This window comes from Panthera tigris, chromosome D2 (assembly GCF_018350195.1).
Source record: "Panthera tigris isolate Pti1 chromosome D2, P.tigris_Pti1_mat1.1, whole genome shotgun sequence".
NCBI lineage: Eukaryota > Metazoa > Chordata > Mammalia > Carnivora > Felidae > Panthera > Panthera tigris.
Window position 1 is genome coordinate 60,136,794 of NC_056670.1, and position 27,800 is coordinate 60,164,593.

A 27,800-nucleotide genomic window follows, 5' to 3' on the forward strand; every position below is an offset into this window, starting at 1 on the left:
AAAAAAAAAAAAAAAAAGAATCCTGAGCTTCACCTAAGCTGATGGTGGCGCTGGAAAGGAGGCATCAGGGCGGGGCCATCTGCTACTGGTCTCAAGAAATAAGGACCTTTCCTTGTGTTTCCACACATAGCTCCCTGGCTGAGCAGCAGGCTGGTGTGATGCCTGTGGAGCCGCAGGGAGAGGGTCAGGCAGACAGCGGGGTGCAGACTCTTATTGAGGTGCTTTCACTTAGGGGCTTTATTTGGCCCACGTGGCTGTTTATAAGCAATGTTGCTAGAGCCTTCCAGATGACCTTTCATCCAACGCCCAGCATCACAGAACTATGTTTTACCAGAAATCCCAGGGATGTTTGGGTACAGCTCTTCCTTGAGGCGATTTGGAGAGTGTTTGGACTCCACAGTGCCAAGGCCTGCACAAAGGAAGGGCCTCTGGTGGGGTCTGTAGTTGGTCACTGCCCTCCAGGCCCCCATTTCAGTCTAAGACACGGAAAAGAAACTCCATCCAGAATCCTTTGCCAAACAAGTTAGTGATGCAGCTAGAGGAAGTCCTGCCCTTCTGCTCTCTGGTGACGCTTCTGTGGGTGACCACACCCTCTGCTGTTAGAAGAGGAAACTGCAGGTGTGAGGTTGGAGAAGTTGGGCTGAGCCCTGGCCCCTCCCACCTGGCAGGCTTCCGCCCCGTTCTCTGTAGCAGTAACAAGGGGTTTTTCCTGGCTAACCAGGGAGGAGAGGAAGGACTGTACCTTTCCTCAGGGAAATAGTTCCTTTCTCTGCCGCATCAGCTCCATGGGCTGGCATGAGGTGGGCAGAATTAGAGCTCCGAAACAGGTGTGCAGGTCATTTTACTGGAAGGTTGAGCTAGAGGAGAAGCTTCCCTTGGGATTTTCATGCTTCCTGGCTTCCCCTGATCCCTGGTTCCCCTGGAGGAGTCCAGTGGCTGGCAGAGACTGTCATGTGTTAGTAACCAGGGCAGAACAAGATCAGAGATCCTGCTCTTCCAGCACCTATCCTGTGCTCAGCACCTACAAGAATCGTTAAATACCAGAAGGGTGGTGGTGACCCTGGGCCACCAGTTCGCTGAAGGAACTCTGGCTCTTTGGTTCTTTCCAAGCAGGAGAGAGTTGACAAAGGCATCGAGACGGATGGCTCCAACCTGAGTGGCGTCAGTGCCAAATGCGCCTGGGATGACCTGAGCCGGCCCCCTGAGGATGACGAGGACAGCCGGAGCATCTGTATCGGCACACAGCCACGGCGGCTCTCTGGCAAAGGTAGCTGCTACCACCAAGCCTTCCCCTTCTCTTTGCCCCAGGCCCAGTTTTCGGGCTCTCTAGGACGAGTCTCCAACAACAGCAGCCCATTCAATAGTTCCCTTCCTGGCAGGATCTAAACAGCAAATGAAGCCTTCCAAAGGGTGGCATGAGGAGAGCTTTATTGGGCCATTTCTCCTGTGTTTCCTGTGTGTATTTCAGATGCACCACGAGCAGTGACCATTGTGTTTTAGATTTGCCCCTTGCTATCTGAGGTCATGGAGGTGAGTGGAAGCCACAGAACAGTTACAGGAAAAGACCATAGTCCACCCAAGCGCAAAAGAACGAGCATCGGCCACCCACGGAATTGACACAGGGCCCAGCTCCGGCTTGAAAGCCATGCCAGACCCAAGAATCACTATGGCCTCAGGCCCTCCCAGGCCTTAGATGAGAGAGGCCTGAGTGTGAGGCCAGCCCACTAACTTCCCTGCCTCACTGTCCTGCAGATATAGTGTAAGTGGCTGTGTGCCGGGCACCCTGTACCCACTGCCTTCTGAGCAGGGCCTTGGGGAAGGAGGATATGGCTCTCCTGTTAGAAGCTCACCAAGGTGGTCTTGGCAGCAGAAACAGCTGTGGTTCTTAGCAAAGGGCATCCCTACCAAACTGCAAAAGGAAAGCAGGCCTTTACATATACGTGTGTTCACAGCTTTTTCTACTTTCTTTCTCGATTTCCTCCACCTTTTCTTATTGTTTGAAGAGTAAGATACCCACAGTCCTGAATAAAATACCTACACATGTGATAGCACAAAAGCACTTCTCTTTCCATAAAGGACAAACTTAAACCCCTGGTGCAAATATCTGACTCCCTTTTGCCTTCTTGCTTGTTCTGTTGGTGTGCTAAACCCATCAGAAGTTCCGAGAGAAAGTCAGCAGTTATTAAAATCATTCAGTTGCTTTTGACGAAAGAGGTAGTATAAGGAGGGATTCATAGTCTTGTCCACAATTTCAATTAGCCAATTTCATGATTGGCTAATTTTTAAAAATTATACAAGTACCTGCATCACTGTAACAAGGCAGACAGTTAGAAAAGTGAGTATTACTACCTCTGTAGTCCACTTTAAGCCCATCCTTGGAGCACTCAGCATTAATTTGCTTTTTTGGATGTGTTTGCAGTTTGCAGAGGTAAGTCTTAGACCAAAATCTCTGTAGGGGACCAGAATAGTGAGCTTCATCCCAAAGATCAGCAAAGCACCTTGCAAAGAAATAGTCCCACCAAGAGATTCCTCTCTCACCCCCTGGCCCTTGGCAGACCCATGGAGAGACAAGGTTCCCGGGCCAAGGTAGGGAGGTGACTTCATCATCCCACTGACCTAGCCCAAGGAGAAGGGTGGCAGGGCCAGATACCATATGACCAACCAGAACCCAGAAACTATATAAGAGTTCATTTATGGCAAGACACTTGCAGCCCTTAGTGGCACCCATTACAGTGGGAAGCATCCCTAAGTGATCTTGGGCACTGGCAAAGACCTTGTTAGTCACTCTCTGGGGCTATGTTAAGGGTAAACCTAGGGCTTGTGGCCCAGGAAGGGGAAGGACAGTGAAAAGCCCTGTCTTGGAAGGTGCCCTTCTGAAGTCCGGAGGTCACCTCCTATTGTCTTCTACAAGAATGGCACTCTTCAGACCAGAAGTTTCTTGAGAGCATGGTGCCTCATCTGCCCTGTGTGCTCGTACTGCTCTCACTCAGCTCTAGGGTGGGCTCGTGGGCTTCACAGGGCCTTTCCCCAGCATGTCTGCAGAGCCAGGTTCCAAGTGGGATGTTAGGAGCCCATGAGGCAGCTTAGTGGTGTTGTTGCAGACACGGAGCAGATCCGGGAGACCTTGAGGAGAGGACTTGAGATCAACAGCAAACCTGTCCTTCCGCCAATCAACCCTCAGCGGCAGAACGGCTTCACCCACGACCGGGCCCCGTAAGTTCCTTGCCCAAGAGGGGGCTAGTACAGCTTCCTGAAAGCAGTGTTCCAGGGCTGGTACAAGTGGGGGGAAGTTTTGTTCTGAAGGGTCCGTCCCTGGGGCTTGCATGAGAGAGAACAATGCCCATAGCCCTTGTTGGATGGGCCCAGGGTCTCTGGGGCACACAGATCTGTGGGTCATAAAAGGGCCTCAGAGGGAACCTAGCGGACCAGAAATATAAACATCAGTAAATATTTACATGGGCTGTGTGAGCAGACGGGAGGCCAAGTTGGGGCAAAATCCCAGCCTTGTGGGAGCCCATTGTGCTGAGCACGACTCCCCTCCTTATCTCGGCCTAGGCCAGAGTTGCCCTTCCTTCCTTCCTGGAGCCTGGTCTCCGGCTGATAGCTGCAGCCCCAGGGGCCTCCCTGTCTGGCCAGGCCCATAGTGGATGCCTGCTGCTGAGGCCCTTTTTCCTGCCTCCCTTCCATGAGGCCCAGGGAAGGGAAGGGAAGTCCTTTGCAGGCCTCTGCTGCCTGTCGTGGGGCCCCAATAGCCCTTGGGAGAGACTGTGGCCACCCCTACAGGTCAGATCCTCTTCCTGCTGACCTCTCTTCCTCTGATAGGTGATAAGTGGTAGGCAGGGCTGGAGCTGGGCACCCCCTTCTGCCCTTTGATTCAGGGAAGCTATAGGGAATAGATGCTGGCAAGGGCTGCCTGGGAGTTGGCAGCCCAGAGCAGAAACCTTGCCTGCCAGGGAGGAAGTTGCTGCACCCTGGGCTAAAAGGGAAGCACAGAACTCCTGCAAGACCAGGGTGATCTATCCTTCTTCTGAGAAGTCTTTATTACATGCTTGCTGTGTGGCAAGCTCAGGGCCCAGAGGGCCACCTAGGATATAGGCTCTTCCTTTGGGGGTGCGTGAACTGAAGTTGGTGTGAGTCTGGGTGTAGATGCAGTTAGTTAGAAATAGCTACCTCTTTGAATTCTAGCTCCATCTCCTCATCCATGATCCCCAGAAGTGGTAGTGATCTACTAGTCTACAGAAAAGACAAGTCAGCATGATCTGGAATAGTCAGGGAGGGCTTCTTGGAGGAGCAAGAACATGAGACGGACCCTGAAGGTGCCCTAGAACTTTCAAGCAGGAGAAGGAGCTGACGTGGATGGAACAGGGGAGGCCTGGCTGGTTAAAGTCAAAGCTTCAACCTGGGAGCAGATTGTGGAGGAGGGAGGGCTGGTTACTCTGGCTGCCCAAGATGGCTCACCTGGTGAATCTGCCGTCCAGAAGCCAGGCGGGTTGAACTTTTTGGCAAGAGCCTGGAGAAGCCTCCACTGCCACCTCCGAGCAGCTTTCAACTCCAGCCAGTGGGTTTCTCCAGCCTTCTGCTTTGAACTAGCTGGCGTGAGGCACCATGATCTTCCCCTGGCAGCAGCAGATGGCCAGGCTGAGGCGTGGGGCATCTGGAAGCTCTCCACCTATGAGTCTGGACCCTGTCCCAGGGCCATGCTCCTTCCCATGCCCTGAGCTTGGCTTCTCCTTCTAGGCCCCGTTGGCACTGGCCGGGAGGCCGGGAGGTACTTGAAGGCTTAAAGGCTTAAGCATATTGCCTGTAACTTGTAGACTGTCTCAGTTCAGACGGCCTTGTCAACTCTGGAAGGTCCAGGTTTCTGGAAAGAAGGGCAGGGGCTCCTGCAGAGACACACCCCACTTGCCCCTCTTATATTTGTACAACAGGCTTGAAATCTCGCTCCCTGTCCTGGGCATACGTCCAGCTGCTGCACTTCCACCCGTTGTGGGGACCCAAGGGTTCAGGGTTCCCGGATGCATACATAGAGCCCAGACTCAGCCCACCCCTGACTGGGCAGAGGGGTATTGGATCTGGTCCAAGGGCTATCTGTAGATGGGTGGAAATAGATCAGGGGTGCTGGCCCTTTGGGGTCATTTCCCTTCCCTGCAGCTCAAGTGCCCAGTCAGGTCTCCAAAGTGCTGGAATCTGCAGCCTGGAGGGAATCAGAACGTCTCTTCTGAGGTTCTCGGTACTGGTTACCAATTTGTTAGCAATTGGTTGAGAAATGGTTCTTCCTACTTTGCCAAGAACCTTTTCCAACACACTCTTCAAGTGTCTCGAGGCTGTAGCTCGCTGTTATCTCACGATCGATGATGATGGGCTCAGTTTAGATCAGCAAGCACGATTGTAATATCTATGCTGCCCACTCTGGGACCTGACCCCGTTTCAGATAAACCACATGGATGCGACTGAGAAAGCCGGCCCAAAATGTGCTGGCACTCGTGTTTGCTCCTCTCCCTGTGGGGGAACAACCAGCGTGGGCCTTATTGTGTGTGCATGTCTGATTTTCCTTTAGTCAGGCTTTCTAGGCTGGGGCGTGCTGGTTCCACATGGGTCTGGGTATGGTCTGAGAAGGCTACGATTCAGAAGAGCCGATGGAGCCTGGGCATTAGTGTGAACTCTGGCCCACTTGAGGGGGGCGTCGAGCCCTTGCTCTTTTCACACCCCAAAAGCAGCTGACGTCTCCATAGTGACTACTGTGTGCCAAGTAATGTTCCAAGTGCTTTATGCCACGTGAGCTTAATTTACTCTGAGTCACTTTGTGAAGTAGATAATCTTATTATCCCCCTTTTATAGGTGAGGAAACTGAGGTACAAAGAGGCTAGTAAGTAACTTGTCCAAGGTTAGAAAAGGGTGGAGCTTAGGGCAGTCTTCCCTACTTGTGACCTTCCTTACCCCATTCTCAGGGACCGCATGAGGGGCACACAAGGCTGAGGTACTAGTGACCCTCATTGGGGGACCTCATCTAACTAGTTGGAGCAGGACTAGGAACGTCTCACATGACACTGAGGACAAGACTAAGTCCCATGTTAGAAGCTTACTATGCTTATTTAACTCTAGGGAGGACATGTGGTCAGTTCGGTGCTTCCAAATCCCAGAGATAACGAGCTGTATCATATTTGGCTCGTTTATACCAGAATTACTTTTTGACACAAAGCCTAGTTTTCTTTATGTTCAGAAGCAAAACCAACCCTATCTCTGTCCCCTCTACCACCTCAGGGCTAGGGGATTTCTTTCTTCCTTTCTTTCTTTTGACCTTACTTCCTGCTTCCCAGAAAGGCAGGCCCCTCTGGGTAACCTGCTCCTCTCCCATTTGCGCTTGCCAGCCCTCCTCCCACCGCCTTCCTGGAAGGAGAGTCCTTGGCCCCTTTTGGGGCTTCTTTCAGGGTTTCACAACCCTTGCATTCCAGCCGTGAAATTTGTATCTGGCTTTTCCCAAGATGATCAGTTGAGAAAAGCCTCCTTCGGCTCACTGGCGCCTCCCTTCCCACTGCCCTCCCCGGGTGAGTTTGGGAAGCATGGGAAGCAACTCCTTTTGGCCACTGAGAGCCTGGCTTAAGGACTGTGCCTGCCGGCAGTGGTAGGGACCTGAGGGGGAGAAGAGGCCCCGGGCATCTTCTCTGTCTGAGGTTGCCTAGACTGTTCTGTGGAGTTTGGACTTTGCTCCCTAGCCTCTCGCAGGGACTCAGAGGATGTGTGTGGTCAGGTGCACTGGGTGGGGAGCTTTGCATTTTCATAAACTTCTCTGATGCTGGGAACCTGCAGCAGTGTTCCAGGACCTCCCCCTCTCTCTGCCAGGGTCTCACTTGACTGAGGTTGGAGGACCTTTACAAAGCTCTCTGGGTCACATACCCTCCCACAGAAGGGCAGGGCTCATGCGTGTGTGTACATATGTGTTGGCAGGGGAAGGTTCCTGACTGTGAGAAAACCACTTTGTAGTTGAGGCATCTTTAAAAAGCAAACTAACCATCATTTCTGAGCCAAGTTTCTCAGTCTTCTGGGATCATGCCAGCGGCTTTTAAGGCTTTTTTTTTTTTTTTCATTTTTGCTTTTTTGCCTTAATTTCCTGAAGAATTAAGGTTTTTAGCATGAATTCTCTGGTTGTGACAGTCTCCACTGCACAACCCCCCAACACACACACGCGTGCACATATATTTCTCCCTACTTTTATGAGTGTCTCTGCTCCCATCTGTTTGCCTTTTGGACGGAGTGACTTTGCTGCCTCTGTTCCCATCTTGAATAGCTTATAACCTGGCCAGGGAGTCATCCTTTAGAGAAACTTGTGTTTTGTTTTGCTCACCCTATGAGGTCTGTGATGATTCACTAGGAGAAGAAAATATCCAGTTTGCATCTAGCGAATTGGGTGAAGGAAGGTGAGTTTCGGTCCGGGAAAACAGCTGGGCCACTGGGGCGCAGGGCTCACGTGCAGGGAGTTGTGGGTGACCCTGCTCAAAGGATCCATCACATCAGTGCAGCGGCCAGCCCGGAGCCTGAGTCTGTCACGTTGGCTTCCCTCACCACTCCCACGCTGGGGAAGTACGGTTGTTTTCACTGGAGAGAAAACCCAGAAAGAAACAGCCCTGCTCACAGGGCCCCAGCCAGGCTCCGCAGGGCTGATGGGAGGAAGGGCCCAGGCCTCTGTGATCCACGCATGTTGTGCTAAGTGCCTGCCTTTGTGTGCCTTTCTCAGAGACAAACATTTGAGAGGACAGAACAAGGGGCCCCACAGCAAATCCGGCCCAGGCCGATTGGTGTTTGAACTCCTTGCTCTGCTCCACCATCCCAGAGACATGGAGCCGTGGCCTCAGAGTTCATGGCCAGCGTGTTGAATCCTCAGTCTACACTGCATCCCCCTTCTTCAAGTTGCACAATCAGGAGTATTTTTATCGCCCATCTTTGATCCTCAGTGTCACCCAACACTTCAGCAGTGAGTCACTTCTCCAGGGAAGGGAAAAGGAAGGCTCGAAGGTGAGAGCTGGAGAGAGGAAATGACTCAGTGTCTCAGAAAACAGAAAGCTAGGCGTTCTGGTGAGAGTGGGCTCACTCAGGAAAGCAGGCATCCTCATCTCCCACTCAAGTTGGGGGGCTGGGCAAGGGGGCGGGGGTCCCTGGTGCCCAGAGGAGTTAATGGTTGCTGAAGGAATCCCCTCACCATCATGGCAATTTTGCTCACTCACTCTTCTTTAGTCACACCCTGCCCCGCTGTTCCATTGTCACGTCCTGCCCTTGGGGTATTCACGGTGAAAATACGGTTCTTTATCGTTTGGCTACTGGTGTTTACCAGGTGATACAGCCTTGGGCTTAGTAGTAGCTGTGGAGGTGAGCTAGTGCCTTTACCCCGACCCCACACCTATACCCTGTCCCAATCCTGCCCTGAAGGGGGACCTTCAGCTGGTTTTTTCTCTGGAAAGTTCAGAGCTTTCGTCAGCAGTCTGAAAGCAAAAGGAATAATCTCCCAGGCTAGAGGCGGAAGCCAGAGGTTGGGCTGGGCTCCGCATGCCAAACCCGCTTCACTATTGAATAGTTGCCAACTCTGATGCCCTGGTTCCCACTCCCGGGCATCTCCAAGGGGGAGGCCCCGAGTCGTGTGGCCAGTGCAGATGTCACCACTGTCACGGGACTGGGATTGTGGCTAAAGGGAGCCTCAGAGGTTCAGCTGCTCTCCTTTCCATGCCTGCTGCCATTGATAGAATATGACCAATAAGTACCCTTAGGCTTAAATGGAAAAGTTAAGACTTTTTGATCTGAAGAGACCTGGGTGGAGAGGAAATATGGATACAGTTCTGTCGGTCTGTAAAGTGTGGGTAGGGTGAACAGAGCATGTGCCATAAACTATACAGTCCTAGAAATCAGGAATCTCTCTTGACACTGGAAGCAGAGAGTGTTTTAGGATATGTAAAAAGTCACCTTATGTAGTGGGAAGCATAAATATAGAATGTGTTACATAGACAGGTGGTAAAGAAATAAATGGAAAGATTTAGATCAATTCCTGAATTACCGAGGTGTGCATCTAAGCTGTCCCATACACCACCCCTCACTGTTCCCACTACAGGAAGCATCCTGGGCTGGACAGGTTCTTGTGGCTGTGCAGGCAGTTTTTATCGAGCACTGCTGTGTGCCAGGCCCCGTGTTGTGGGCTGCTGTTGTCCCCGTTTGTACAAATTACAACACGGAGGCTTAGACAGATTTTATAACTTATCTAGGGTCAGTAAGCTGGGAATAATTGTCAGACCCAAGATTTGAACCTTGGGTTGTTTGAGCCAGGCCTCTTCACCACTTGGGTGCTGCCTTTAAAAGAGGATAAAGTGGAGGGGGTTCCTGCCAATCATAGGAAAAAGTAACTGGAAAGTAGGCCTTGGAAGTTTATACACCACTGTACAGAGTAAAGCTGGTATCTTAGTTTGCCTCGAAACCCATGAGGGTAGCAGGTCAACGGGCACTGTTTGAGAAAAGCACACCAAAAACTACAGTGAACTCTGTTCACTATTCCAGCAGAATGAGTGAGGCATACAAGTGGGGTACAGGAAATGGGGTCCAGCATGGGAAAGAGGCAAGGGGAATCACCAGGGTGACAGTGAGGACAGCTGTGCAGCAAGAATGGAAGGCAGCCAGTTTGGAAGGACCTCTGGAGGAAGCTCTATGAAAAGATAAAATTTAGGGGCACCTGGGTAGCTCAGTCAGCTGAGTGTCTGACTCTTGATTTTAGCTCAGGTAATAATACCAAGGGTCATGAGATTGAGCCCTGCATCGGGCTGAGCGTGGAGTCTGCTGAAGATTCTCTCTGTCTCCCTCTGTCCCTCCTCCCTGCTCGCTCACTCTCTCTCTCTCTCTCTCTCAAATAAAATTTAATAAAAGAGATAAAATTGATAAATACTTGATGTATATGAGTGTCTTGGGGAAATCTCTAGACCATTGGTAGTTTAGGATTTAATTAGTAATAAACACAGTAGAAAACCAAGATTGTTGTTAAAACCAAGGAAAATAGAAAACTGCACCAGAGAAGTATACTTTACTAAGAGTAGACATCATAGTTGTAACAGGCTCAGTTGTAAACAGCCTTGGTTTCATATAATAATGTAGACACTTGATACTGATCCAAACCAACTTACGATACCGTTCTCTTGGGAAGGTGGGAGGGCTGGAGTAGGGGACAGAAGAGAGCTAAAAGCTCATATTCCTTAGTAGGAAGTCAATAGGTAAAACCTGAGAGGGGAATATCGGGAAGTAGAAAGAAATAAAGTATATCAGAAATAATGAGGAAAACATCAAAGGAGTCAGCCTACAGAGAGGATTGTGGTTGTCTCCGAGGAGTGGGATGGGAAGACTGCTGCCTGTTGGAATGAACCTGCCAGGACTCTGTGACTCTTTAAACTTTAAAAAGAATCATAAATAAAAGTCCAAGAAGTGATATTGTAGGAGCTGTTCCAGCTCACCCCGTCCACCGAAAGGAAAGGATAACCTGTTCTCACTGAAAATCACAGAATTGGCACCAAGGCAGCCCTGGTCATGTAGAGGCACTTCAGCTGCCCCAGCACCGGGCTGAGAGCTGAAGGTTAGCAGCCGGTAACCGCCCAACAGGTCTCCTGAGAGCAGCTATCTTGGCATAAAGGGAACAGTGAGGGGCACTCGGCTGTGCACCTGATGCTGACCAGCAGTGGAGACGGATGGAGTGGAAGTGATAGGGCGCTGGAGGAGAGCATCTGGGCAGAGCGAGATCAGGAAGGAAAACCCTGTGCCCTGTCAGAGCAGTGCCGGGCCCGTCGTCCCCAGATAGAGGGTCGTCACAGCCTTTTAGGGGGTTTTGTTGGGTGTTAAGTAAAAGGGGGTTCCATGACTAAGGTTGGAAGATGGTGGCTTACATAAAATGAAACTGGCTGGTTTGCCCTCTGCAGTCCTCAGAGTCTTCAAAATGCCAGCATTTTAGATCTCTAACCTGAGACCCAGTGTGTTGCATCCAGCTCTTGCCCCATCTGCTTTTCCAGGAGCTTCCCTGAAACTAAGATGCCATCAAATACCCTTTGGGAAGCCCTGCCTTGGCTTCTACGAAGTAGGTTGGGTTTTTTTTTTTTTTTAAGAGTTCAGGGAAAAAAATAGATGTGTCCTTGTGGCCTTGAAAGCCCAGAATGAAAGCCCACTCAAAGGGATGGGAAGTTCTTAAGGAGAAATACTGTGGTTGTTATAGTTGGCGTCAGGAAGACCTGGGGATTTTGTCTCAGCCCATTATTCATTCACTGTGTGACCTTGGGCTAGTTATTTAAGTCTCTGAGTTTCAGTTTCTTCATCTGTAGAATGGGGAAAAGGATACCTCTTGACAGAGTTGCCATGAAAATGAAAGGAAGCAAAGTATATAAAGGGTCTTCGTGGGGACGTGGCACCACGGTCTGCACTCAGTAAAGGGCCCCTCTTATTAGCATTGTGACTAGTCCCCTGGAAACTAAAAGGAGGTGTAATACCTCCAGGGACCAGTACAGGTATGTAGAGAATCTTACTTAACTCAGATTTCTTGAAGAGTTTGAACAAAATCTAGAAGGAGAAGTATGTTATACCAGCACAGACTATTAAGGAACAGGGTCAAAATAGGCTGAAACGCAAGAAGAACTGAGTCTTGCAACACAGTGCTGTGACCAGCAAAAAGGACTTTATTTTCTGTACTTCTGTTTGGAGCAACAAGAAGAAAACCTAAGCCCCATCGTTTGGACACAGTAACACAGAGAGAAAGCAAGATTTACTCCAGTTCTGTTATGCTTCCATCTCAAGAAAAAAAAAAATGGTTATCAGAGTAGAGTCACACAGGCATTGATGAGAAGATGGAAAGCCACGATTTCACACTGCCTGGTCCACATGCATTGTGCCCCAGAACACCAGGCGAATTGGCAGATGGGATTTATGAAGCTGGTGTCCCCAACCTTTGAGGGAATAAGAAAAAGGTGTTGGCAGACTGAAAGCACTCAAAAGTTTCAAAATGCAAAAAGCATCTTGCACTCTCCAAACTAGTGAGCTTAGTGTCAGCCATCAGGGAAAATTCTGGACTAGATTATAAGGCAAACAGGCTGTGAATACTCTTTAAGAGGCACAGTGAACCCTGAGAGTTGGCATGGATTCACGAAGAATCAGAATCAGGCCTGCTGGACCATCTTCATCTATTTTTAGAAATAGTTATGTGGAGGGCCAGGGCGGAGAGGGGGGCACCCAGCTGACTCAGTTGGAGAAGCTTGAGACTCTTGATCTCAGGGTCATGAGTTTGAGCCCTACATTGGATGTAGAGATTACTTAAATGAATAAACAAATAAAAACTTTTTTTTTTAAATTCCCCTTAAAAAAATAGTTACCTATTTCTACCTGATAGACAAAGGAAGTGCTATAGATCTATAGGTGGGGTTTAGCAAGACATTTTCAGAATGTCTTCTGACATCATTGTTGGCATGACAGAGGAATGTCCACAGAGCATCCAGGAGGGTGAAGGACTTGGTGATGGGACGGTTGGGCAAATTTATAATTGGTTGGATGAGCCTACCCAGAGAGTAATGATGTCAGTCTGTCAGCCTGTCTGCCTGACCCTGTCCTGTTCACTGTTTAATCAAAGCCTGGGATGAGAACATTGATGGTGAGTTTATCAGTTTTGTCAGTGACTTGAAGTCAGGAGGGAATGGCAGTATGATGGATGCCAGAGTCAGGTTTCAGAAATACCTGGACTGCTTGAAACAGTAGCCAGATAATGCAGAGTCTGTCTCTCAGCTCCAACTAATCCACAGTACATACAACATGGGGGAGAGGAGGTCCAAGCGCAGACCATGGGAGAGAGCCTGAGGGAGATGTTGACAGAGGGTGTGCTGTAAAAGTTGGTAATATGACGAAGTTATAAAGAATAGACAATTTGATGACAGTTTTAATAGAAATAAAGTTTCCCAAACAAGAAAGCTCATAGTCCCTCTTTGATCTGCCCTGGTTAGACCACATGCTATACTTATTTCCACACACGACACTTCACTTCTGGACATGATGCTCTGGCTTTGACGTGCTAGAGTAAACGCAAGAGAAAGTGACGTGGATAGCTGGAAGATTTCAGAGCCATGTCTTAAGATTATAGTTGAAAGTCAGAGCCACAGATACTGGAAAAGAGAAACTGATGATGGCCTGTGGGAGCAGCTTCAGGGATTTGAAAGGCTATCATGGGAGGAGAGATTAAATTACTTCTGGGTAGTTTGAGGTCCAGCAGATGAGAATTGCAGGAAGACCATTGTGCTTTGTAGAAGGAAGACGGCCCTGCCGGTACCTCCCTTAGCAGAACAAAGGCCTCAAGGGTTTTTGTTGGCCTGTGGTCGGGCGCTCTCAGAGGACCAGCAGTTGACCAGGGCCCACTGTGTCTGCTCAGGGAGTCAGGAGCCCCTCCAACCCAATCTCAGAAGTCCCGTCTCCCAAGCTGAGGGCAAGGACCTTTGTTCAGAAGTAAAGACTGATTTGGCAGAGGCAGCTGGTAAAGGCAAATAAGTCCCTATTAAGCTATCAGCATTCTTGCAGGAAGAGCAGACAGACTTCTAGAGGCAGCCCCCTGATCCAGCCCAGATATATTTTGAGCCCCTGCTACATCTCAGGCACCGTTAGATGCTTCATGTCGGTCATCTTGTTCAATCCCCATAACAAAAGCGTATTATTATTTATCCCCATCAAGAGGATACTGGCGCTTAGAGAGAGGGTTCATTATCTGCCTAAGGTCACGAGAGAGTCGAACCCAGCACTTACACGTTAGCCACTCTGCCACCTGAAGCAGTCCTTCACCCCCGGCCCCATATCCCTAGCAGTCCCCAGTGGGTGTAGGGCGTGCTTCCCTGGGAGCCCTTCTCCCTTCCAGCCCCCTGGAGCTCTGCCTTCTCTTCCACGGGGAGCTCAGGGCAAAAACAGCCCAGCTGAAAAATTAGGCCACGCTGGCGAGCACAGTACTTATTTTTTTATGACTAAGATTAAGCTGACAACCATGCAAAACATTGCAAACCTGTGTCGGCTGCAGATTTAATACCTCACCCAGCCACACAAATAATTCATGCTTCTGCATCGATGTCCAGAAAAAACAAATCAGCAAAAAGCTGGGCTCCTGCGTGTGTGTGTGCGCGTGTGCGTGTGCGTGTGTGTGTGTGTGTGTGTGTGTGTGTGTGTGTAGCAGCCGCGTTTCCATTGAAGCAGCATGCCGGAAATACCCAAGCCCCAGGATTGCAGATCTAGCATTTTGCAATTTTTTTTTTCTCTTAAAAGATTAAAGTACGTTTTCAAATGATTGAAGGTTGGTGGGAGGTGTAAATGTGGGCACTTGTCACATTAATTCTTCAGATGATTAAGTTCTTTTCCATTTCTTTAAAGCTGTTTGCAGTTGGGTTTGATGTCCTCGTTCCGGGTGAGTGTGTTGTAGCAGTTACCAAGGTGACTTTAGCTGACTTTCAACAATTTATTTTTCCCTCCAGCGTGAGATGTCTCTAGCCCTGTGTGCTGTTGATTCTTCTCTCTCAGCCCTCCACCCCCCACCCCTACCCCAGTTGCTGTTCATCAGCATTTTGCCCATGCCAGAGAGGCGGGGATCCTCTAGTGGGCCCCATAGGCTCAGAGGCCCCGCCTGGCAGCCAGGCTTCAGCTCCTTTTGGGCACACGGTGGTATGTCTCTGGGCCCGTTGTCAGAGATGGCACAGGGAAGCGATTGTAAGAATGACACCCTGCCTCTTCCCCTTAAACTCACTCTGACCTCAGGCTCGTCACCTCACCTCTCTGAGCCTCCATTTTCCTCATCTGTGAAAGAAGGGTTAACCATAGCCTATATAGGGGGTGCTTGCTGTGAGGACTCAGGAGTGAGTCTCTGGCCTCCTCGCTCTGGGGCAGAATAGGGCTGCTGTCTTCTGAGTTCTGCTCTTGTCTGGGCCCTGAGGGCACCCACTGCCATGTGGTGTTTGGTGGTAAGGGAAGAAGATCTAGCAAGAGGTCCTAGGCTCCCACACTGGCCTGCCACAGACCATCTCTGTGGCCTTGGACTTGTTTCCAGCTCTCTTTTGTAAAGGAAAAAAGTAGATTAAACCGCCTCAGAGTTTCCTGCCAGTCTTGAACTTCCATGACCCGCTTGGCCGTACGTAGCATTTGTCTCCTTCACGGGTCTTGTGAAAGGGTTTGTCAAAAGAGAAGCTAGGGCAAAGGGCAGTTTCAGAATTCACTTTGGCAAACCAGAGGAAGGGACCACTTTGTGACAGAGCGGTTACATCTGGGGGTGGATCCACACAGCTGATAGGACTGGTCCCCGTTACCTCAAGGGCTTTCGTAAACCACTGCCTTGGCAGGACCCTGGCTGCCCCATGTCACCGTCTATCCTTTTGCCTGCTGACCTCACACCCTCCCTCTGGGGAGGTTCTCTGCCTGTCGGGGTGCCTCACTGGCCAAAGGCCCTAGCACCTCAGCGCCCCCGGCATGTGAGGAGGTTGGGCCTGCCCCTCACTGACTGTCTGACTGTGGAGCCTGGACATCCTGGATGGCTCCTGCCCCTTGAATGATAAATAACTAGAGCTTCTTACCCAGTGTTTTGATGGACACTTGGGGAATTGTTCTGCGATTCACAGCCCAAACTAGGATCCGGCCTTTTGAATAGGATCAGTGGGTAACCCTCATTTCCGGCTGAGGCAGATTTGAGAGGCTGTCAGTGGGGGCAGCTGAATTTGAAAGAACATATCTTAGATTGCAAAGGGACCCCGTGGCCCAGTTGTGGGCAAGCTGTTGGCGGGAAGCAGGACAGGAGGGAGTGTGAGGCAGCAGTGACAGCTCACTGTGGCCAAGGCCACAGGCAGGAGGAATCTAGTACAGGGCCCCTGGGGCCTCAAAACCCAGCAGGATGGTGGCCTGGTTCTGCTGCCCAGCCAGGCCCACTGGTCTGACTCCTAAGAATCTGGTTTCCACCCCCTCACTGAGGATTGTATCATTTCCTGGTTAGATGAAGGATGTGTATGTCACTGCAGCTCCTAGACATTAGCAGGAGCGAGCATGCTGGGAGCCTGCTGAAAGTCATAGCCTTTTCAGGGTCGGCTGGAAGGAAGCTCTTGGAGCCGCACCTTCTGGTACTCTAGCACTCCAGCTTTGGAGAACTTGGGAACTGAGACTCCAGGGTGGGGAGAAAGGGCTCCCAGATGCTCCTGCTGCTATATAGGGAAGAACAAGCCACTGCGAGGTAAACTTTTATATAGTGTATTGGCCAAAGATGAGGCTTTGGAACCCAATCTAACTTCGACCAGCTTCCAGCTCCATGCTCCCTGGCAGTGGGAGCTGCACAAGTTACTTAACTTCTCTGATCTCCCAATTCCTTATCTGTAAAAGGGATATAACAATAGTACCCACCTCATGGGGATGTTGAGAGTAGTCAGTGAGAAGTGCTTTGCACAGCTGCTGGCATTTGGCCAGCACACGGTGAATGGTGGGTGTTGTTAACCACTATCATCAGTCACGGTCATTGTCATTATTCGGGAGCCCACCCTGAGAGACTCCCATCTTGCTCCTCCTTGTATTTATTTACCTTGTGCTGAACCTGTCCCTGTGCTTGCTTTGCAGAAGCCGCAAAGACAGCCTGGAAAGCGACAGCTCCACGGCCATCATTCCCCATGAGCTGATCCGCACACGACAACTTGAGAGTGTGCATCTGAAATTCAACCAGGAGTCAGGGGCTCTCATTCCCCTTTGCCTAAGGTGAGCCCCACAGCACACAGCTCATCCTCAAGGAGCCACCGGGCCTATGCATGCCTTCTCCCACACACCTGGGTGGAGTCTGGGACCCAGGGAGGGAGGAGAGCCAGTCAGGCAGTTCCATCTTGGGCCTGTGGGGGGCCTGTGCACTCTGAACCAGCCTGTAGCCCACACTGTGTGGAAGAACACTCCTTTGTCCAGAGAGGTGTCCCTCCAGCCTTACTCTCTTCGGAAGGCTCAGTGGTCTCGGCGATCTCAGACGCCCCTGCCATCCCACAAGCCCAATGTCAGTAGCACTGGAATAGCAGGGCAGGGCTCTGGTGGGTCGGGCTCTATTTTCTTCTTCTTGTTGCTTTTCCCATGCATAGCGCTCAGTTCTCCAAACCCAGTGGCCAGCACAACAAACTCCTTGAGGGACCAAGAAGCCCAGCTGTGTCCTTTCTGCTGCTGTCCACAGTGCCAGAAAACCCAGCCCTGTGGCCAGCATTCAGCTCTCTGTTTGGGGATGCTGCACTGGGCTGACTCTGTTCAGCTGGCCTCTTGCATAGCCCTTGGGGTTTCCACCCTCACTTTTATAGCAGGGGAGGCGACCAGAATAACTCTGAACTCAGACAACATGACAAGGAAGAACGGGGTTACCCTGGTTTGGTCCCTCCCCACTGAGCCCAGAGCCTGAGAAAAGAGTTTGGATGCTAACCAACCTTGGCCAACCACCCTGAGCAGCAGGGCAAAGATAGCAAGTGGTCAGAATGAACAAGGGCTGGAAAGACCCCCCGCCCCCTGTCCCAGGACCCCAGCCATTTCCTCCCCAGCTCCCTCTCTGGCCCAAGCTCAAGATCTTTAGACTGGTAAAGGGTTAATCCAAGGCAGCCTGAGAAAGCCAAGGGCAGGCTTTGCTTCCTTTGCTGACTGGCATCTCTGGCTCACTAGTTGTCCCTGCCTGCCCTTCCCCCAGGTGTATTTCCAGACTGGGGATTAACAGGAGCTTCTTGTGGCTCCCTCAGAGTGACCCCATTTGGCTTCAGCTTTGATGATGATGATGATGGTGATGATTATGATTTATGATTTATTTGTTTGTTTTGAGGTATGCTTGTGGCCTTGGGGCTAGCCTTTTTTTTTTAAGTTTATTAATTTATTTTGAGAGCGAGCACGAGTGGGGGAGGGGCAGAGAGAGAGAGAGAGAGAGAGAGAGAGAGAGAGAGAGAGAAAGAAAATCCCAAGCAGGCTCTGCAGTGTCAGCACAGAGCCCGATGTGGAGCTCAAAGCCACACACAGCGAGATCTTGACATGAGCTGAAGTTGATGCTTCACTGACTGAGCCACACAGGTGCTCCGGGGCTAGCCATTTTGTTCTTGTGGGAGGTCCCAGGAGCAGGTGGCAGACACTGCCCTGAGCACAGGAGTTGTGCTGCGAAGGCACTATGCCATCCTCCCTGGGGCTTGGGAAGTTTGTTTAGGTACTGCTTCACCCCCACCTTCAAAGTAAAGGGGGACATGACCCTGCTCTTAGTTCTGGGCATGGCCTTGGCCATATTGCTAACTGCCTTCTCTAGTCTCAGTTTCCTCACCAGGACGTGAAGGAGCTGTACTCCACTGCCCCTGCAGGCCCTTTGAATGCTGATCTAGTGTCTCTGCTAGCTTTGAGCACTTCAGAAGAATGGCAGTAGAGAACTCGTGAGAGGTTTCTCTTGGACCATGTTTGGTTACAGTCCCCTGTTGGCGGGCAGGTGGGCAGTCCGGAGGGCATTTGCCAGGCACCCTGTCCCAGGGAGCACAGCCCCCACAGTCCCTGAGCCTTGGCCAGGCCTGTTGCTCACTGTCTCTGTGTTCCTACCTCCAGGGGCAGGCTCCTGCATGGACGGCACTTTACGTATAAAAGTATCACAGGTGACATGGCCATCACATTTGTTTCCACGGGAGTGGAAGGCGCCTTCGCCACTGAGGAGCACCCTTACGCAGCCCATGGACCCTGGTTACAAGTGAGAGGCTCCTTTTCTTTCCCTACCTTATTTTTCCCCCTCCCTACCTTGTCTTCCATGGGCTCTTCCCACACCTGCCTCCCCCTCCCCTCCCTTGGCAGCTGTTGTTGACTCCCTTCCAGAAGGGCTGGTTATGAGAAGCCATGTGGAGTGTGGATGCTGCTGCCTATCCCATCAGCTGTAGTACTTCCTGGCCTCTCCGCCATCCCCTGAGACACCAGGGATAACTCTCTAGGCCCTGGCCATTGGTTTGCCATGGAAATCTAGGTTTGAGAGGTACCAGACTTTCCGCACCCCGGGTAAACCAAAGCCCAGGAAACCAAGGGTGAAGCAGGATAAGATGGAGTCTGGACGCCACTTGCAGGTGTCTCTGTGGAAATGCCACCAGAACTCCTAGAGAATGGACGTGTGGACCTGGACTGGGGCTGGGTTGGGCAGGCCTCAGCAGACAGAGCCTCCCCACTCCCCTCATCTAATGGTTGTCCTGTTCCTCCTAATGGAAACCCAGCTTTTCTGCACAGAAACCTGCTGGCTTGTCCAGAACACTTTGTCCTTCCTTTGCTCTTCTGGCTGGAGCACAGCTTCAGAGCCACTGCCAAGTGGGGTGCTGGGACCTGAGAGCCACAGGCCTCCTTCCAGCCCCCACCCCTGTCCCAGGTCTATAACTGGTGCTTGGCTGGTCCAGCACACTCCCAGATGTATTAGGGGGGAACATTGTTTTTTTCTTTGTTTGTTGGGTGCGTGGGAGGAAGAAAACTCTACCTTACCTCTCTGAGGAGTATCAAGAAAGGGGATCTGACCGTAATTCAGAAATTGACTGTGCCTGTGCCCTGTTTATGGTGTATGGAAGGATGGTTATAGTAGTGGAGAAGAGAATTATGCTGGTTTTGTGGGGTTAACCCTGTCTGGGGGGGGTCTGTGAAACATACTTAACTGTCGATGTGCGTGCGTGTGTGTGTGTGTGTGTGTGTGTGTGTGTGTGTGTGTGGTTGAGCTTGCCACTGAATTTCTCCTCCTTCAGGCCAGCCCTCCCCGCCGCCCCCCTGCACAAATACTAACCCTTAATTAAAACAAACAGCAAACAAAGAATACCAACCACACTCCTCAGACTAAGTGAGGAAGAAATGGAAGCTAGTGCTTTAGGAATATTGTGTTCCATAAATTATCTTGCCTTTTTCCACTGTTGTTATTACATTGTTTCATAACAAAATTACTTTGAACCATAAAGTTATAAATACATTTTAAAAGTCCCACTTGGTAACATTAGATTTCTGTCCATGTGGTGTTGGTAGTTACTGTAGCAAAAGCTCTGAAGTGTAACATTTGAAACTAGCCCAGCACAAGTGGAAAGGGCCTCCCCGCCCCCCACCGCCCCACCCCAGCTATGTCCCAGGAAGCCAGGCTGCCTCTTGCTGGTAAGGAAGGGGGAGGTGGGGACCCAGCAGAAGGGTTCACAGGTCATCATTCCCAGTAGATGACTGTGCTGACAGGTCTCAGAAGTATCCTCAGATGGCATTTGTGTGCATTGGAGGTTCAAGCACATTTTCTTGGGAAAGTAGGGACCAGGGTCTCCCCAAACTCAAGAAGAAATTACCCCCAGTACATTTTACATCTTCAACTCTGAACCTGTCCTTAGAGTCTTGCTATCCCCCTTAGAAAGTCTTCTCACCCTGAGGAGGGGTTGGTCATCATCTCCATTCTCATCAGCCTAGGAGCCCCAGCCCCCAGAGGACTCAGCAGATGTCACGATGCCCCTCAGGGCCCCCAGAGTTCTGAATCCAACCGCTTATCCACGGGCTACTGGCGTTGTACTCCCAGCCCCACTCCCCTCACCCTGGGGCAGCCCCCTCAAGGGAGCTGAAGCACTGGGCACGGCCCCTCCCATGCACTGTTGCCCAGGGAACCGGAGCGGTGGGAACCAGCCGCTGGCCTCGGCATGTTTCAATAAAGTTGCTGTGCTGGGGAGCTGCTTAATCAAAGGCCTGTGTTATGGGCTCATTAGTGTGGTCCAGCACGGGCCAGCTCACAGGGGAGCTCCTAGGAAGGCTGGCTGGGGCCCCATTCCCCAAGCCTGCACCCTCACTCACCAAGGGGATTCTCAGGCCTAAGGAGCCCTGGGAAACCCTCTGCCCGTACCCCCCACTCTCCGTCCGCCAGTCCTCAGCCATGGAGCCAACACCCAAACAGCTCTCCTCCCTGCCCTCAAAGCAGTCAGCACTTTCTGCATCTGACTGCCAGTTCGCCTTCCCCTTTAGGGTCTTGCCACTGTGGTCACAGGCAGCTGCCTAGCTTGTGGGAACCTGGGCTTGTAATTACTTGTGGGCCTCTGGGGCTCCCTCTGGGGTTGGTTGTCTCCCCAGGAGTCTGCAGGACCTCTTGGAGGCCTGGGATTAGGCTCATTACCGAAGAGGGGCCTCTCCACTGGACCAAGAAGGGCCCCAAGCCCCTCTGGAGGGAGTTCCCCAACACAGAGAGGACAGCCCCCCGCTGCAGGCATCTCTTGCGCGTGCTCCCAGGATCTGGGGTGTCTCGTTGGCCTCTGTGTGCCAGGCCTGTTAGGGACAGAGGAGCAGGAAGGAGCTGAATGCGGCAGGCCCAAGAACGTGAAGAGCTCTAGACTTCTGTTTTCTTGGCTGCTGCTTGAACTCTCCCTGTTGATCCCAGCTGAATGGGGAGGGGCTGGGATAACTTTCTTACATCAGCCTCAACAGCCTTGGAAGCCCTGCTCCCAGCCTTGGCACCTTGTTCTGGCTACCAGCCCGGGCCTGTTATCTCTTGGGGAAAAGGCATGGCAAAGACACCCCACATGGGGGAAGAGTGACAAAGGAGAGGCTGAGAGGAAAAGGCAGAAGGTGAGGGAATCTGGGCCCTCACTGGAGTGTGCAGAGTGGCCCCACACAGGCCTCCACACCCACCTTCTCCTGGGCCTGCACCTACCCTCTATGCTCCTCCCCTTCCCCCACTCTCCAGCCGCAGGAAAGTCAAGGCCCCAGCCCAGAGAAAGGCAGGGCCGTCTGCAACCCCAGGGTGAGCTCAGTGGACACTCCCTGCTTCCTGGAGGAGCTGGAGAGTCAGGAATCCTGCACCAATTCCATAGGCTTCTCAGTTTCCGGAGGTCAACACCTTGACTCCATCTGCCCTACCATCTGCTGTTTTCATCCTCGTGGAGATTGTAAAGCCTGTCAGCCAGCTCCAGAGCTTTTCAGGAGGGTCTCCAGGCCCTGGGGGAGGCATGCCAGCATCCTCTCTTGCACACCTTCCCCCAGCATTCCACATCCCGGTAGCTTTAACAAGCCTCTCTCCCTTGAGGCTGTCAACATTGGGTTGTTAGTCTTCTGAGCAGGAGCCCAGCCCAGAACTGAGTCGTTCGTCTATCCCCAGCCAGGGTTGATCTGAAGGGGGGAGAAGTCAGCCCCAGAGGTCACATGGAGGTCATATCACCAAATATGAGAATATTTTTTTAGGCCCTGCAATGCTTTCTCAGCTGTGTGGTGTCTGATAGTTCACCCAAGTGGAGCCCCCATTCCCAGCCGTTCCCTGCCAGCCCTGATGGGAGGCTCCGGCCTCAGGATACGATGCCCAGCTGCTGTTCTGAGTGGGCTCACCGCTCCAGGCCAAGTTTGGGAATCACTACTGGGCTCTCGTCCTAGCCCAGTGGCTGACTCACCACTGTCCTCTGGACAAGCCCCCGCCTTCTGTCCTCATCCACCCATTTGGACGTTGTGTGGAAGACACTTGGCAGTCCCTGGCCCAGGCCCTGGGCAGCTCCTCTCCGGTGCCTCTACTGTTTCTCCTTCTTCTGGTAAACCCGGCCACAACTTGTTCTCCCTGGAGACGTTTGCCGTCCTGGGGACCTCACTGTCCCAGGGTACACCCATCAGGGTTTAAATCCTAGCACTGTGCCTGGGGAGTACAGCACCCTCCCTTTAGGAGAAGACTGTGATGGCCCACTCTGCCCTCACAAGCCGGCAACCAGAGCAGGAGGGCTCTGAGCCTGCTCCTGGCCACCAAAGCCAACTTCTCACCACCCACTGAGAACAGGAAATGAGTGTGTGCCACACACACCTCTGCCCCCAAGCCTGGGGGGTCTCCAGGCTGTTTTCCGGCTTTCGTCTGGCCTGTTGGAGTCTGGGGAGGGGGGTGGACACAGACCGGACTGCTTCCTCGTCCTGCCTCCTCCTCGGCCATTGTGGGTGCCAGAGCAGCTCCTTGGCAGGCCTTACCCTGTAAACAACACATTTCCGCCTCCGAGAGAAGGAAAGAGAGGGAAGAAGAAAGCCAAACTTGTTGGGAAGCAAGAACAACGTGTCAACACGAAGAGCAAACAGGGCCCCGGACAAAGTGTGGATTGTCGTATCAAGGGGAAGGAGTGGGCATTGTCAACGCTGTTTGCAGACTCAGAAATAGCACCAACCACAGACGTTTGAATCAGATCTGCAGCAGCTGGGCTCCTGTCTGCGGCACAGCAGGGCCTGCCCAGGGCAGGCCCCATGAAAGATCACTTTTTGGGTTCCTTCTGGACCTTGCTGGGGCTTGGGGAATTGGGAGATTATTGACACCCCTCCCTCATCACCAGCCAGCCAGGTTGTCCTAAGGCACCTGGTGTGAGCACGTGGAGTAAGCTGCCATCTGGATCCCAAGCCCCCTTTCTGACCAACAGTGGGGGTTGGTAGTGGGGAGCAGGGAGCCACTGCTCCCCTCACATCTTGGCCAAATAGAAGGTGTTGAAGCTGCAGCCACCACCTCACCCCTGTTGGTTAAGCCTGCGCCCAAACCCCCTTCCCCTGTGAGCCTGGGTATTTCCCACCCATGATCCCCTGGGGTGTCTCAAAAGTGCAGATGCCTTGGCCTTGCCAGGATATTCCAATACTGAAGGTCTGGATGGCATCTTCATATTTTCAGAAGCTTGCCAGGGGAGTTTGCTGTTCAGATTGGTTGGTGGGAGCTTTCTCCTCTCACCAGAGAGCCTCCTGCCTCCAAGGGCTGGTTATACAGAAACCTAAGCATTTTATGCCCAGCTCATGGGGACTGCACGTGTTACTGAGTGCTGTTGTTATTTTCAGTATTATTACTGTTATTTCTACTGCTCTTTTCTGGGTTAGAGTAAATGTTCCCTTATGTATGCATTCACTAAGCTGGCCTGGAAATTTGCCTTGCTGTTCCCACTTGGAAACCATCTTTGGACATGGTTTGCCTTCCTTTCCAGTTGGCCAACTCAATTTTTGAGCAGCTGGGTGTCTATGGTACTCAGCCGTCTTGAGCTAATCAGGGTTGTTCTTCTCGAGGAGATATAGGTCTGGCTGGGGTTAGGATGGCTGGTTTTCCAGGCCATCGGTAGAAGCCAAAGTCACCTTTACCTCCCCTTTCAGAGGAGAGAGAGAAGAGTTAGCCGTGAGTAAACAAGGCTTCTAGAATTGAGGTATTTTCTCCAGACAGGAAAAAGAGTATCCTCTACCACCATGAGGTCAGATCACTGTTCTAAAGTCCAGGAGCCTTGTCTCCTCTCGACACCGGCTCGTCTGCGAAATGGGGGCGATAGTTACCGCCTTTGCGGGACTGCCAGGAGGGTTCCGTGAAACAATACCAGTCAAGCGCTTAGCCCAGTGCCCCGCACATGGAGGAGGCACCACTGCTTCTGCCACTGGTGGTGTTATCATTGCCACTGTCATCATAACCATCCTGTTTTCATTTGTGGCAGAGCCAGGCAGCTCCACAGGGACCCAGTGAGCTTCAAGAGCCCCAAGCGTAGCATCGCAGGCTTTTCCCACAGTTGCATCACAACGGCGAGTCTGTTGCTCATGAGAGCGCCCAGGAGCTGCTCCGTCACAGTTGTCTATCTCCAGTGTCCTGTGGATAAGATCTGTTACCATTCTCAGCTCCAGGTCTGAAATATACAAAGAACAGGGCCTGCTTGTTCAATCCAAGCTTCTAAGGTTTAACTCCCAAAGAAAATTAAATTAGCTGCCTGCAGCTATGACAGTCTGTCGTGTTTCTTTGCAGGGAATGTCACCCTTAATATCATGCAGATCTTATGTATAATTTTCTCTGTTTAATTCTTTTAAAATAATGTGAAGTTTCCAGCAGGAACCAGCAAAGCACCAAAAGTGAAAATTGAGGAGTAACTAGGGTTTGTCCCCTTTTCTGGTCTTGCCATCCCTTCCGCCAGCCGGGTATAAAATGAGTCCACACACAGAGGGTACCCGCTTGGTGGTTGTTCTGCTAAAAGCCACCATAGCGTACCCTCTCTCCCCCACCTATTCCAGACCTTTGTCGCAGGAACTGGCTTGGGACGGAACTCCACGTTAGTGGGGTTGCCTTTCCCTTTGTCGAAAAATGGCTCTTTGGTGTCTCACTGGGTGGTCCAGTCCCGGTGAACCCTCCCCTCCACCTCAGCCCAGCACTATAGTCCCAGACCTATTTACCTTTCTGGCAGAAAGTCCCTCCCTCCAGATTATTTGTGGCTTAGAAATCAGCCCGGCCTGGCCCAGACTGGAGCCATTGTAATGTAATTGGGTTTTAGGTATGCTCGTGTTTGTGCTAGCATTTGCAGAGATGGCAGCAAGCCCCGGAAATGCCAAAACCATGAATGTGACTTTTGTACTCCTCCCGCAGACTGGCGATAACTGGTAGGGAAACTCTGGACTTTGAGAGGGGGGGACCCTGGGATAATGGAGGGGCATGGGCCCTGGCAGTGGGAAGACTGAGGTGTGATTAGGAAAGAGTCCCTGGAGTCTGGGAGTGCTCAAGGTGCACTTGGAAGAAGAATGTGGGTGGGAGGGCCCCACCCCCACCCCAAGTGGGCATTTCTCTCCACTGACTTTGCCTGTTTAAATCTGGTCTCTGCCCTCACCTGAGGCCTGAGCTCCTCAAACAGAAGAAAAAAAAAAAAAATTCGGTGAGATGGGAGCCAATGGTCAGAGCCGGTTTGCTGCTGACTGTGGGCTTGCAGCCTGGGAGGATGTCCTTTGGCTCCCTGTCAACCAGGAGAGGGTGCATGTCCAGGTAGAGTGTAGACTGCTTTCATGCCTATGTCTCTGGGGCTCCGCCCAGGGCCAGGCCTAGCAGAGGCACCCAGGGAATGCTGTGGGATTGAACAGATTGATGGGCAGATGAGTGGAAGAATGAATAAATGTGTAAATGTTGTGGGGGGAAGACCAGTACTTCAGGGATGACTTTAGAGTCCAGACACGACTGGGATATGGTCTTAGCTCAGCCATGCACAAGCCACGTGACATTGGGCAAATTACATAACCTGTCTGTGCCTCAGTTTCCTCATCTGTGAGGAGACTGAAGGGGATAAGATACACTGAGCAGTCAACACAGTGCTTGGTCCAGAGGTGGTTTGCTCGCTCGGGGTCATTTTCTCATTCCTCGCTCCCACCTCCAGGCCATCAACTTCCTTCCTCTGGAGCCCTCCGTCCTCTGTGGTCCCCAGCAACCCTGCTTGCTGCTCTCCCACACTGCTCTGCCATTTTACTTCATCTCACAAGCTGACTGTGTTCCAAATATTGAAACTTCTCTTCTTCCCAGAGTGGACAACTCCCAGGGGAAACCTGAAGGGTATTTTCTCAAGTTCTCGATCCCCATCCTTCTAAAGGGGCTTCCCTCAGAAGAGTCACTCACCTTGGTCTTCACCCCATTGTCCTTCTTCCTCTGTGCCTCACCCAAGGTGTTCAGAGTTTGCTGGAGGAGGCAGAACAGAGGCAGGTGGAGCCACAGCCTGGAGGGTAGGGAAGGGTCAGGTGTGGAGACCAGGAGGCTCCTGGACCAGCACAGGAAGGAAAAGGGTGGAAGAGAGAGTCAGGTTGGGAAGAGGAAAGACATCCTCAGCCTGGGCCCATTGTGGTGCAGGCCTGGTGTGAGCTTGGCCTAGCTCTGCAGAGCCAGCCTGAGCCAGTTGGGGAAATGGCCCACCAGCTTGAAGAAGGCCTGTGAGGGTAGTGGTTGTGCCAGCTGAGTAGTGGGGCCAGGCTGTCCTGAACATCAAAGCATGAAGTGACAAGGCATCAGACTAGAGCAGTGAAGTGGGACAGCTGGGAGGTGACTTGGAGGAGAAGTTTCTCGAAGGAAGCTTTGGAGAGCTCAGTGGCTGAGTGAGCCCAGCAGGGCAGGGGTTTGGGAGCTTCCAGCTTGAGATGTGGATACTGCGGAGGGAAACAGGTTGAGAGCCCCTTTCCCATCTGTAAAATGAGAGAGATTGGTGCATAATCTGCAAATTCTCCGGCTCACACATTCTTGGATGTACCTTCTGGGGCATTTCTAGATTCCAGACGAGGCTTGTATTCCAAATCCAAACAGATTTCTTTTGTCCTACCAAGTGGGGGGTAAAGAGGAACATGTGAGCCCAGTTGGGCACGGAGGATGGTTGGCAATCTCCGTTCCCCAGTCATCAGCTTTTCTGTTTCCCCTCTGCTGCACTACCTCGTGCAGGGGGCCCGAACTGCCAAACAGGCTCTTTTCCTGCCCTTTCCTTTGTCCCTTCTGGGGACCGGCAGTACCATTCTCCCACGTACCTGCACCTTGCTTCCCCGTTGTCCTGTGACAGCCCTCTTTCACTGTCCTCGTCCCTTTGATATGGCAGGCTGGTGGGAGTTGGGGGGAAATGACAGTCAGGGATAGGCTTCCAGCACTTCCCTCTGTCCCTAGAACAGATCCACCACGGGCTCATATCTCCTCCGTGGCCAGAAGAAAGATCCACAGCTTGGCAGTTGGCAAAAAGACCATATATTAAGAAATAATAATAAAAGCCTGTCTTGTGCCTTCTTCCCAGATTCTGTTGACTGAAGAGTTTGTAGAGAAAATGTTGGAGGACTTAGAAGATTTGACTTCTCCAGAGGAAGTAAGCCTGTTTGATTCTCTCTAACAGCGGCTTCCAGTCTCCAGGAGCCTGTGTGTGTCTTTCCGTCTGTCTGTCTCCAAGGTGTGGGGATAGGCTGGAAAGGAGACCCTGGAGATGTTAAACAGCTTTATTTCTGTCTTCCCACCACCCCCTGCCCCACCCCAGCTGCCATAAGGACACCCAGCAAATTGTCCAAATAGGTGGCTCCGAGAACCTCATTGAAGAGGCAGCCAGGGCCTTTGG

At 51.7% G+C, this 27,800-nt stretch overlaps 1 protein-coding gene across 3 annotated transcripts in view; it reads left to right on the forward strand.

Annotated features, from left to right (window-relative positions):
• The window catches only part of SUFU (SUFU negative regulator of hedgehog signaling), a 116,989-nt gene that overhangs the window by 83,771 nt on the left and 5,418 nt on the right, over window positions 1–27,800 (forward strand). For 2 of the 3 annotated variants that reach the window (XM_042961185.1, XM_042961186.1), the window contains exons 7-11: window positions 1,111–1,267; window positions 3,102–3,213; window positions 16,609–16,743; window positions 18,580–18,718; window positions 27,489–27,557. In XM_042961185.1, the coding sequence (XP_042817119.1) occupies window positions 1,111–1,267; window positions 3,102–3,213; window positions 16,609–16,743; window positions 18,580–18,718; window positions 27,489–27,557 (612 nt within the window). The remainder of the gene's footprint in view (window positions 1–1,110; window positions 1,268–3,101; window positions 3,214–16,608; window positions 16,744–18,579; window positions 18,719–27,488; window positions 27,558–27,800) is intronic. The other variant, XM_007080288.2, reaches the window with a different exon arrangement.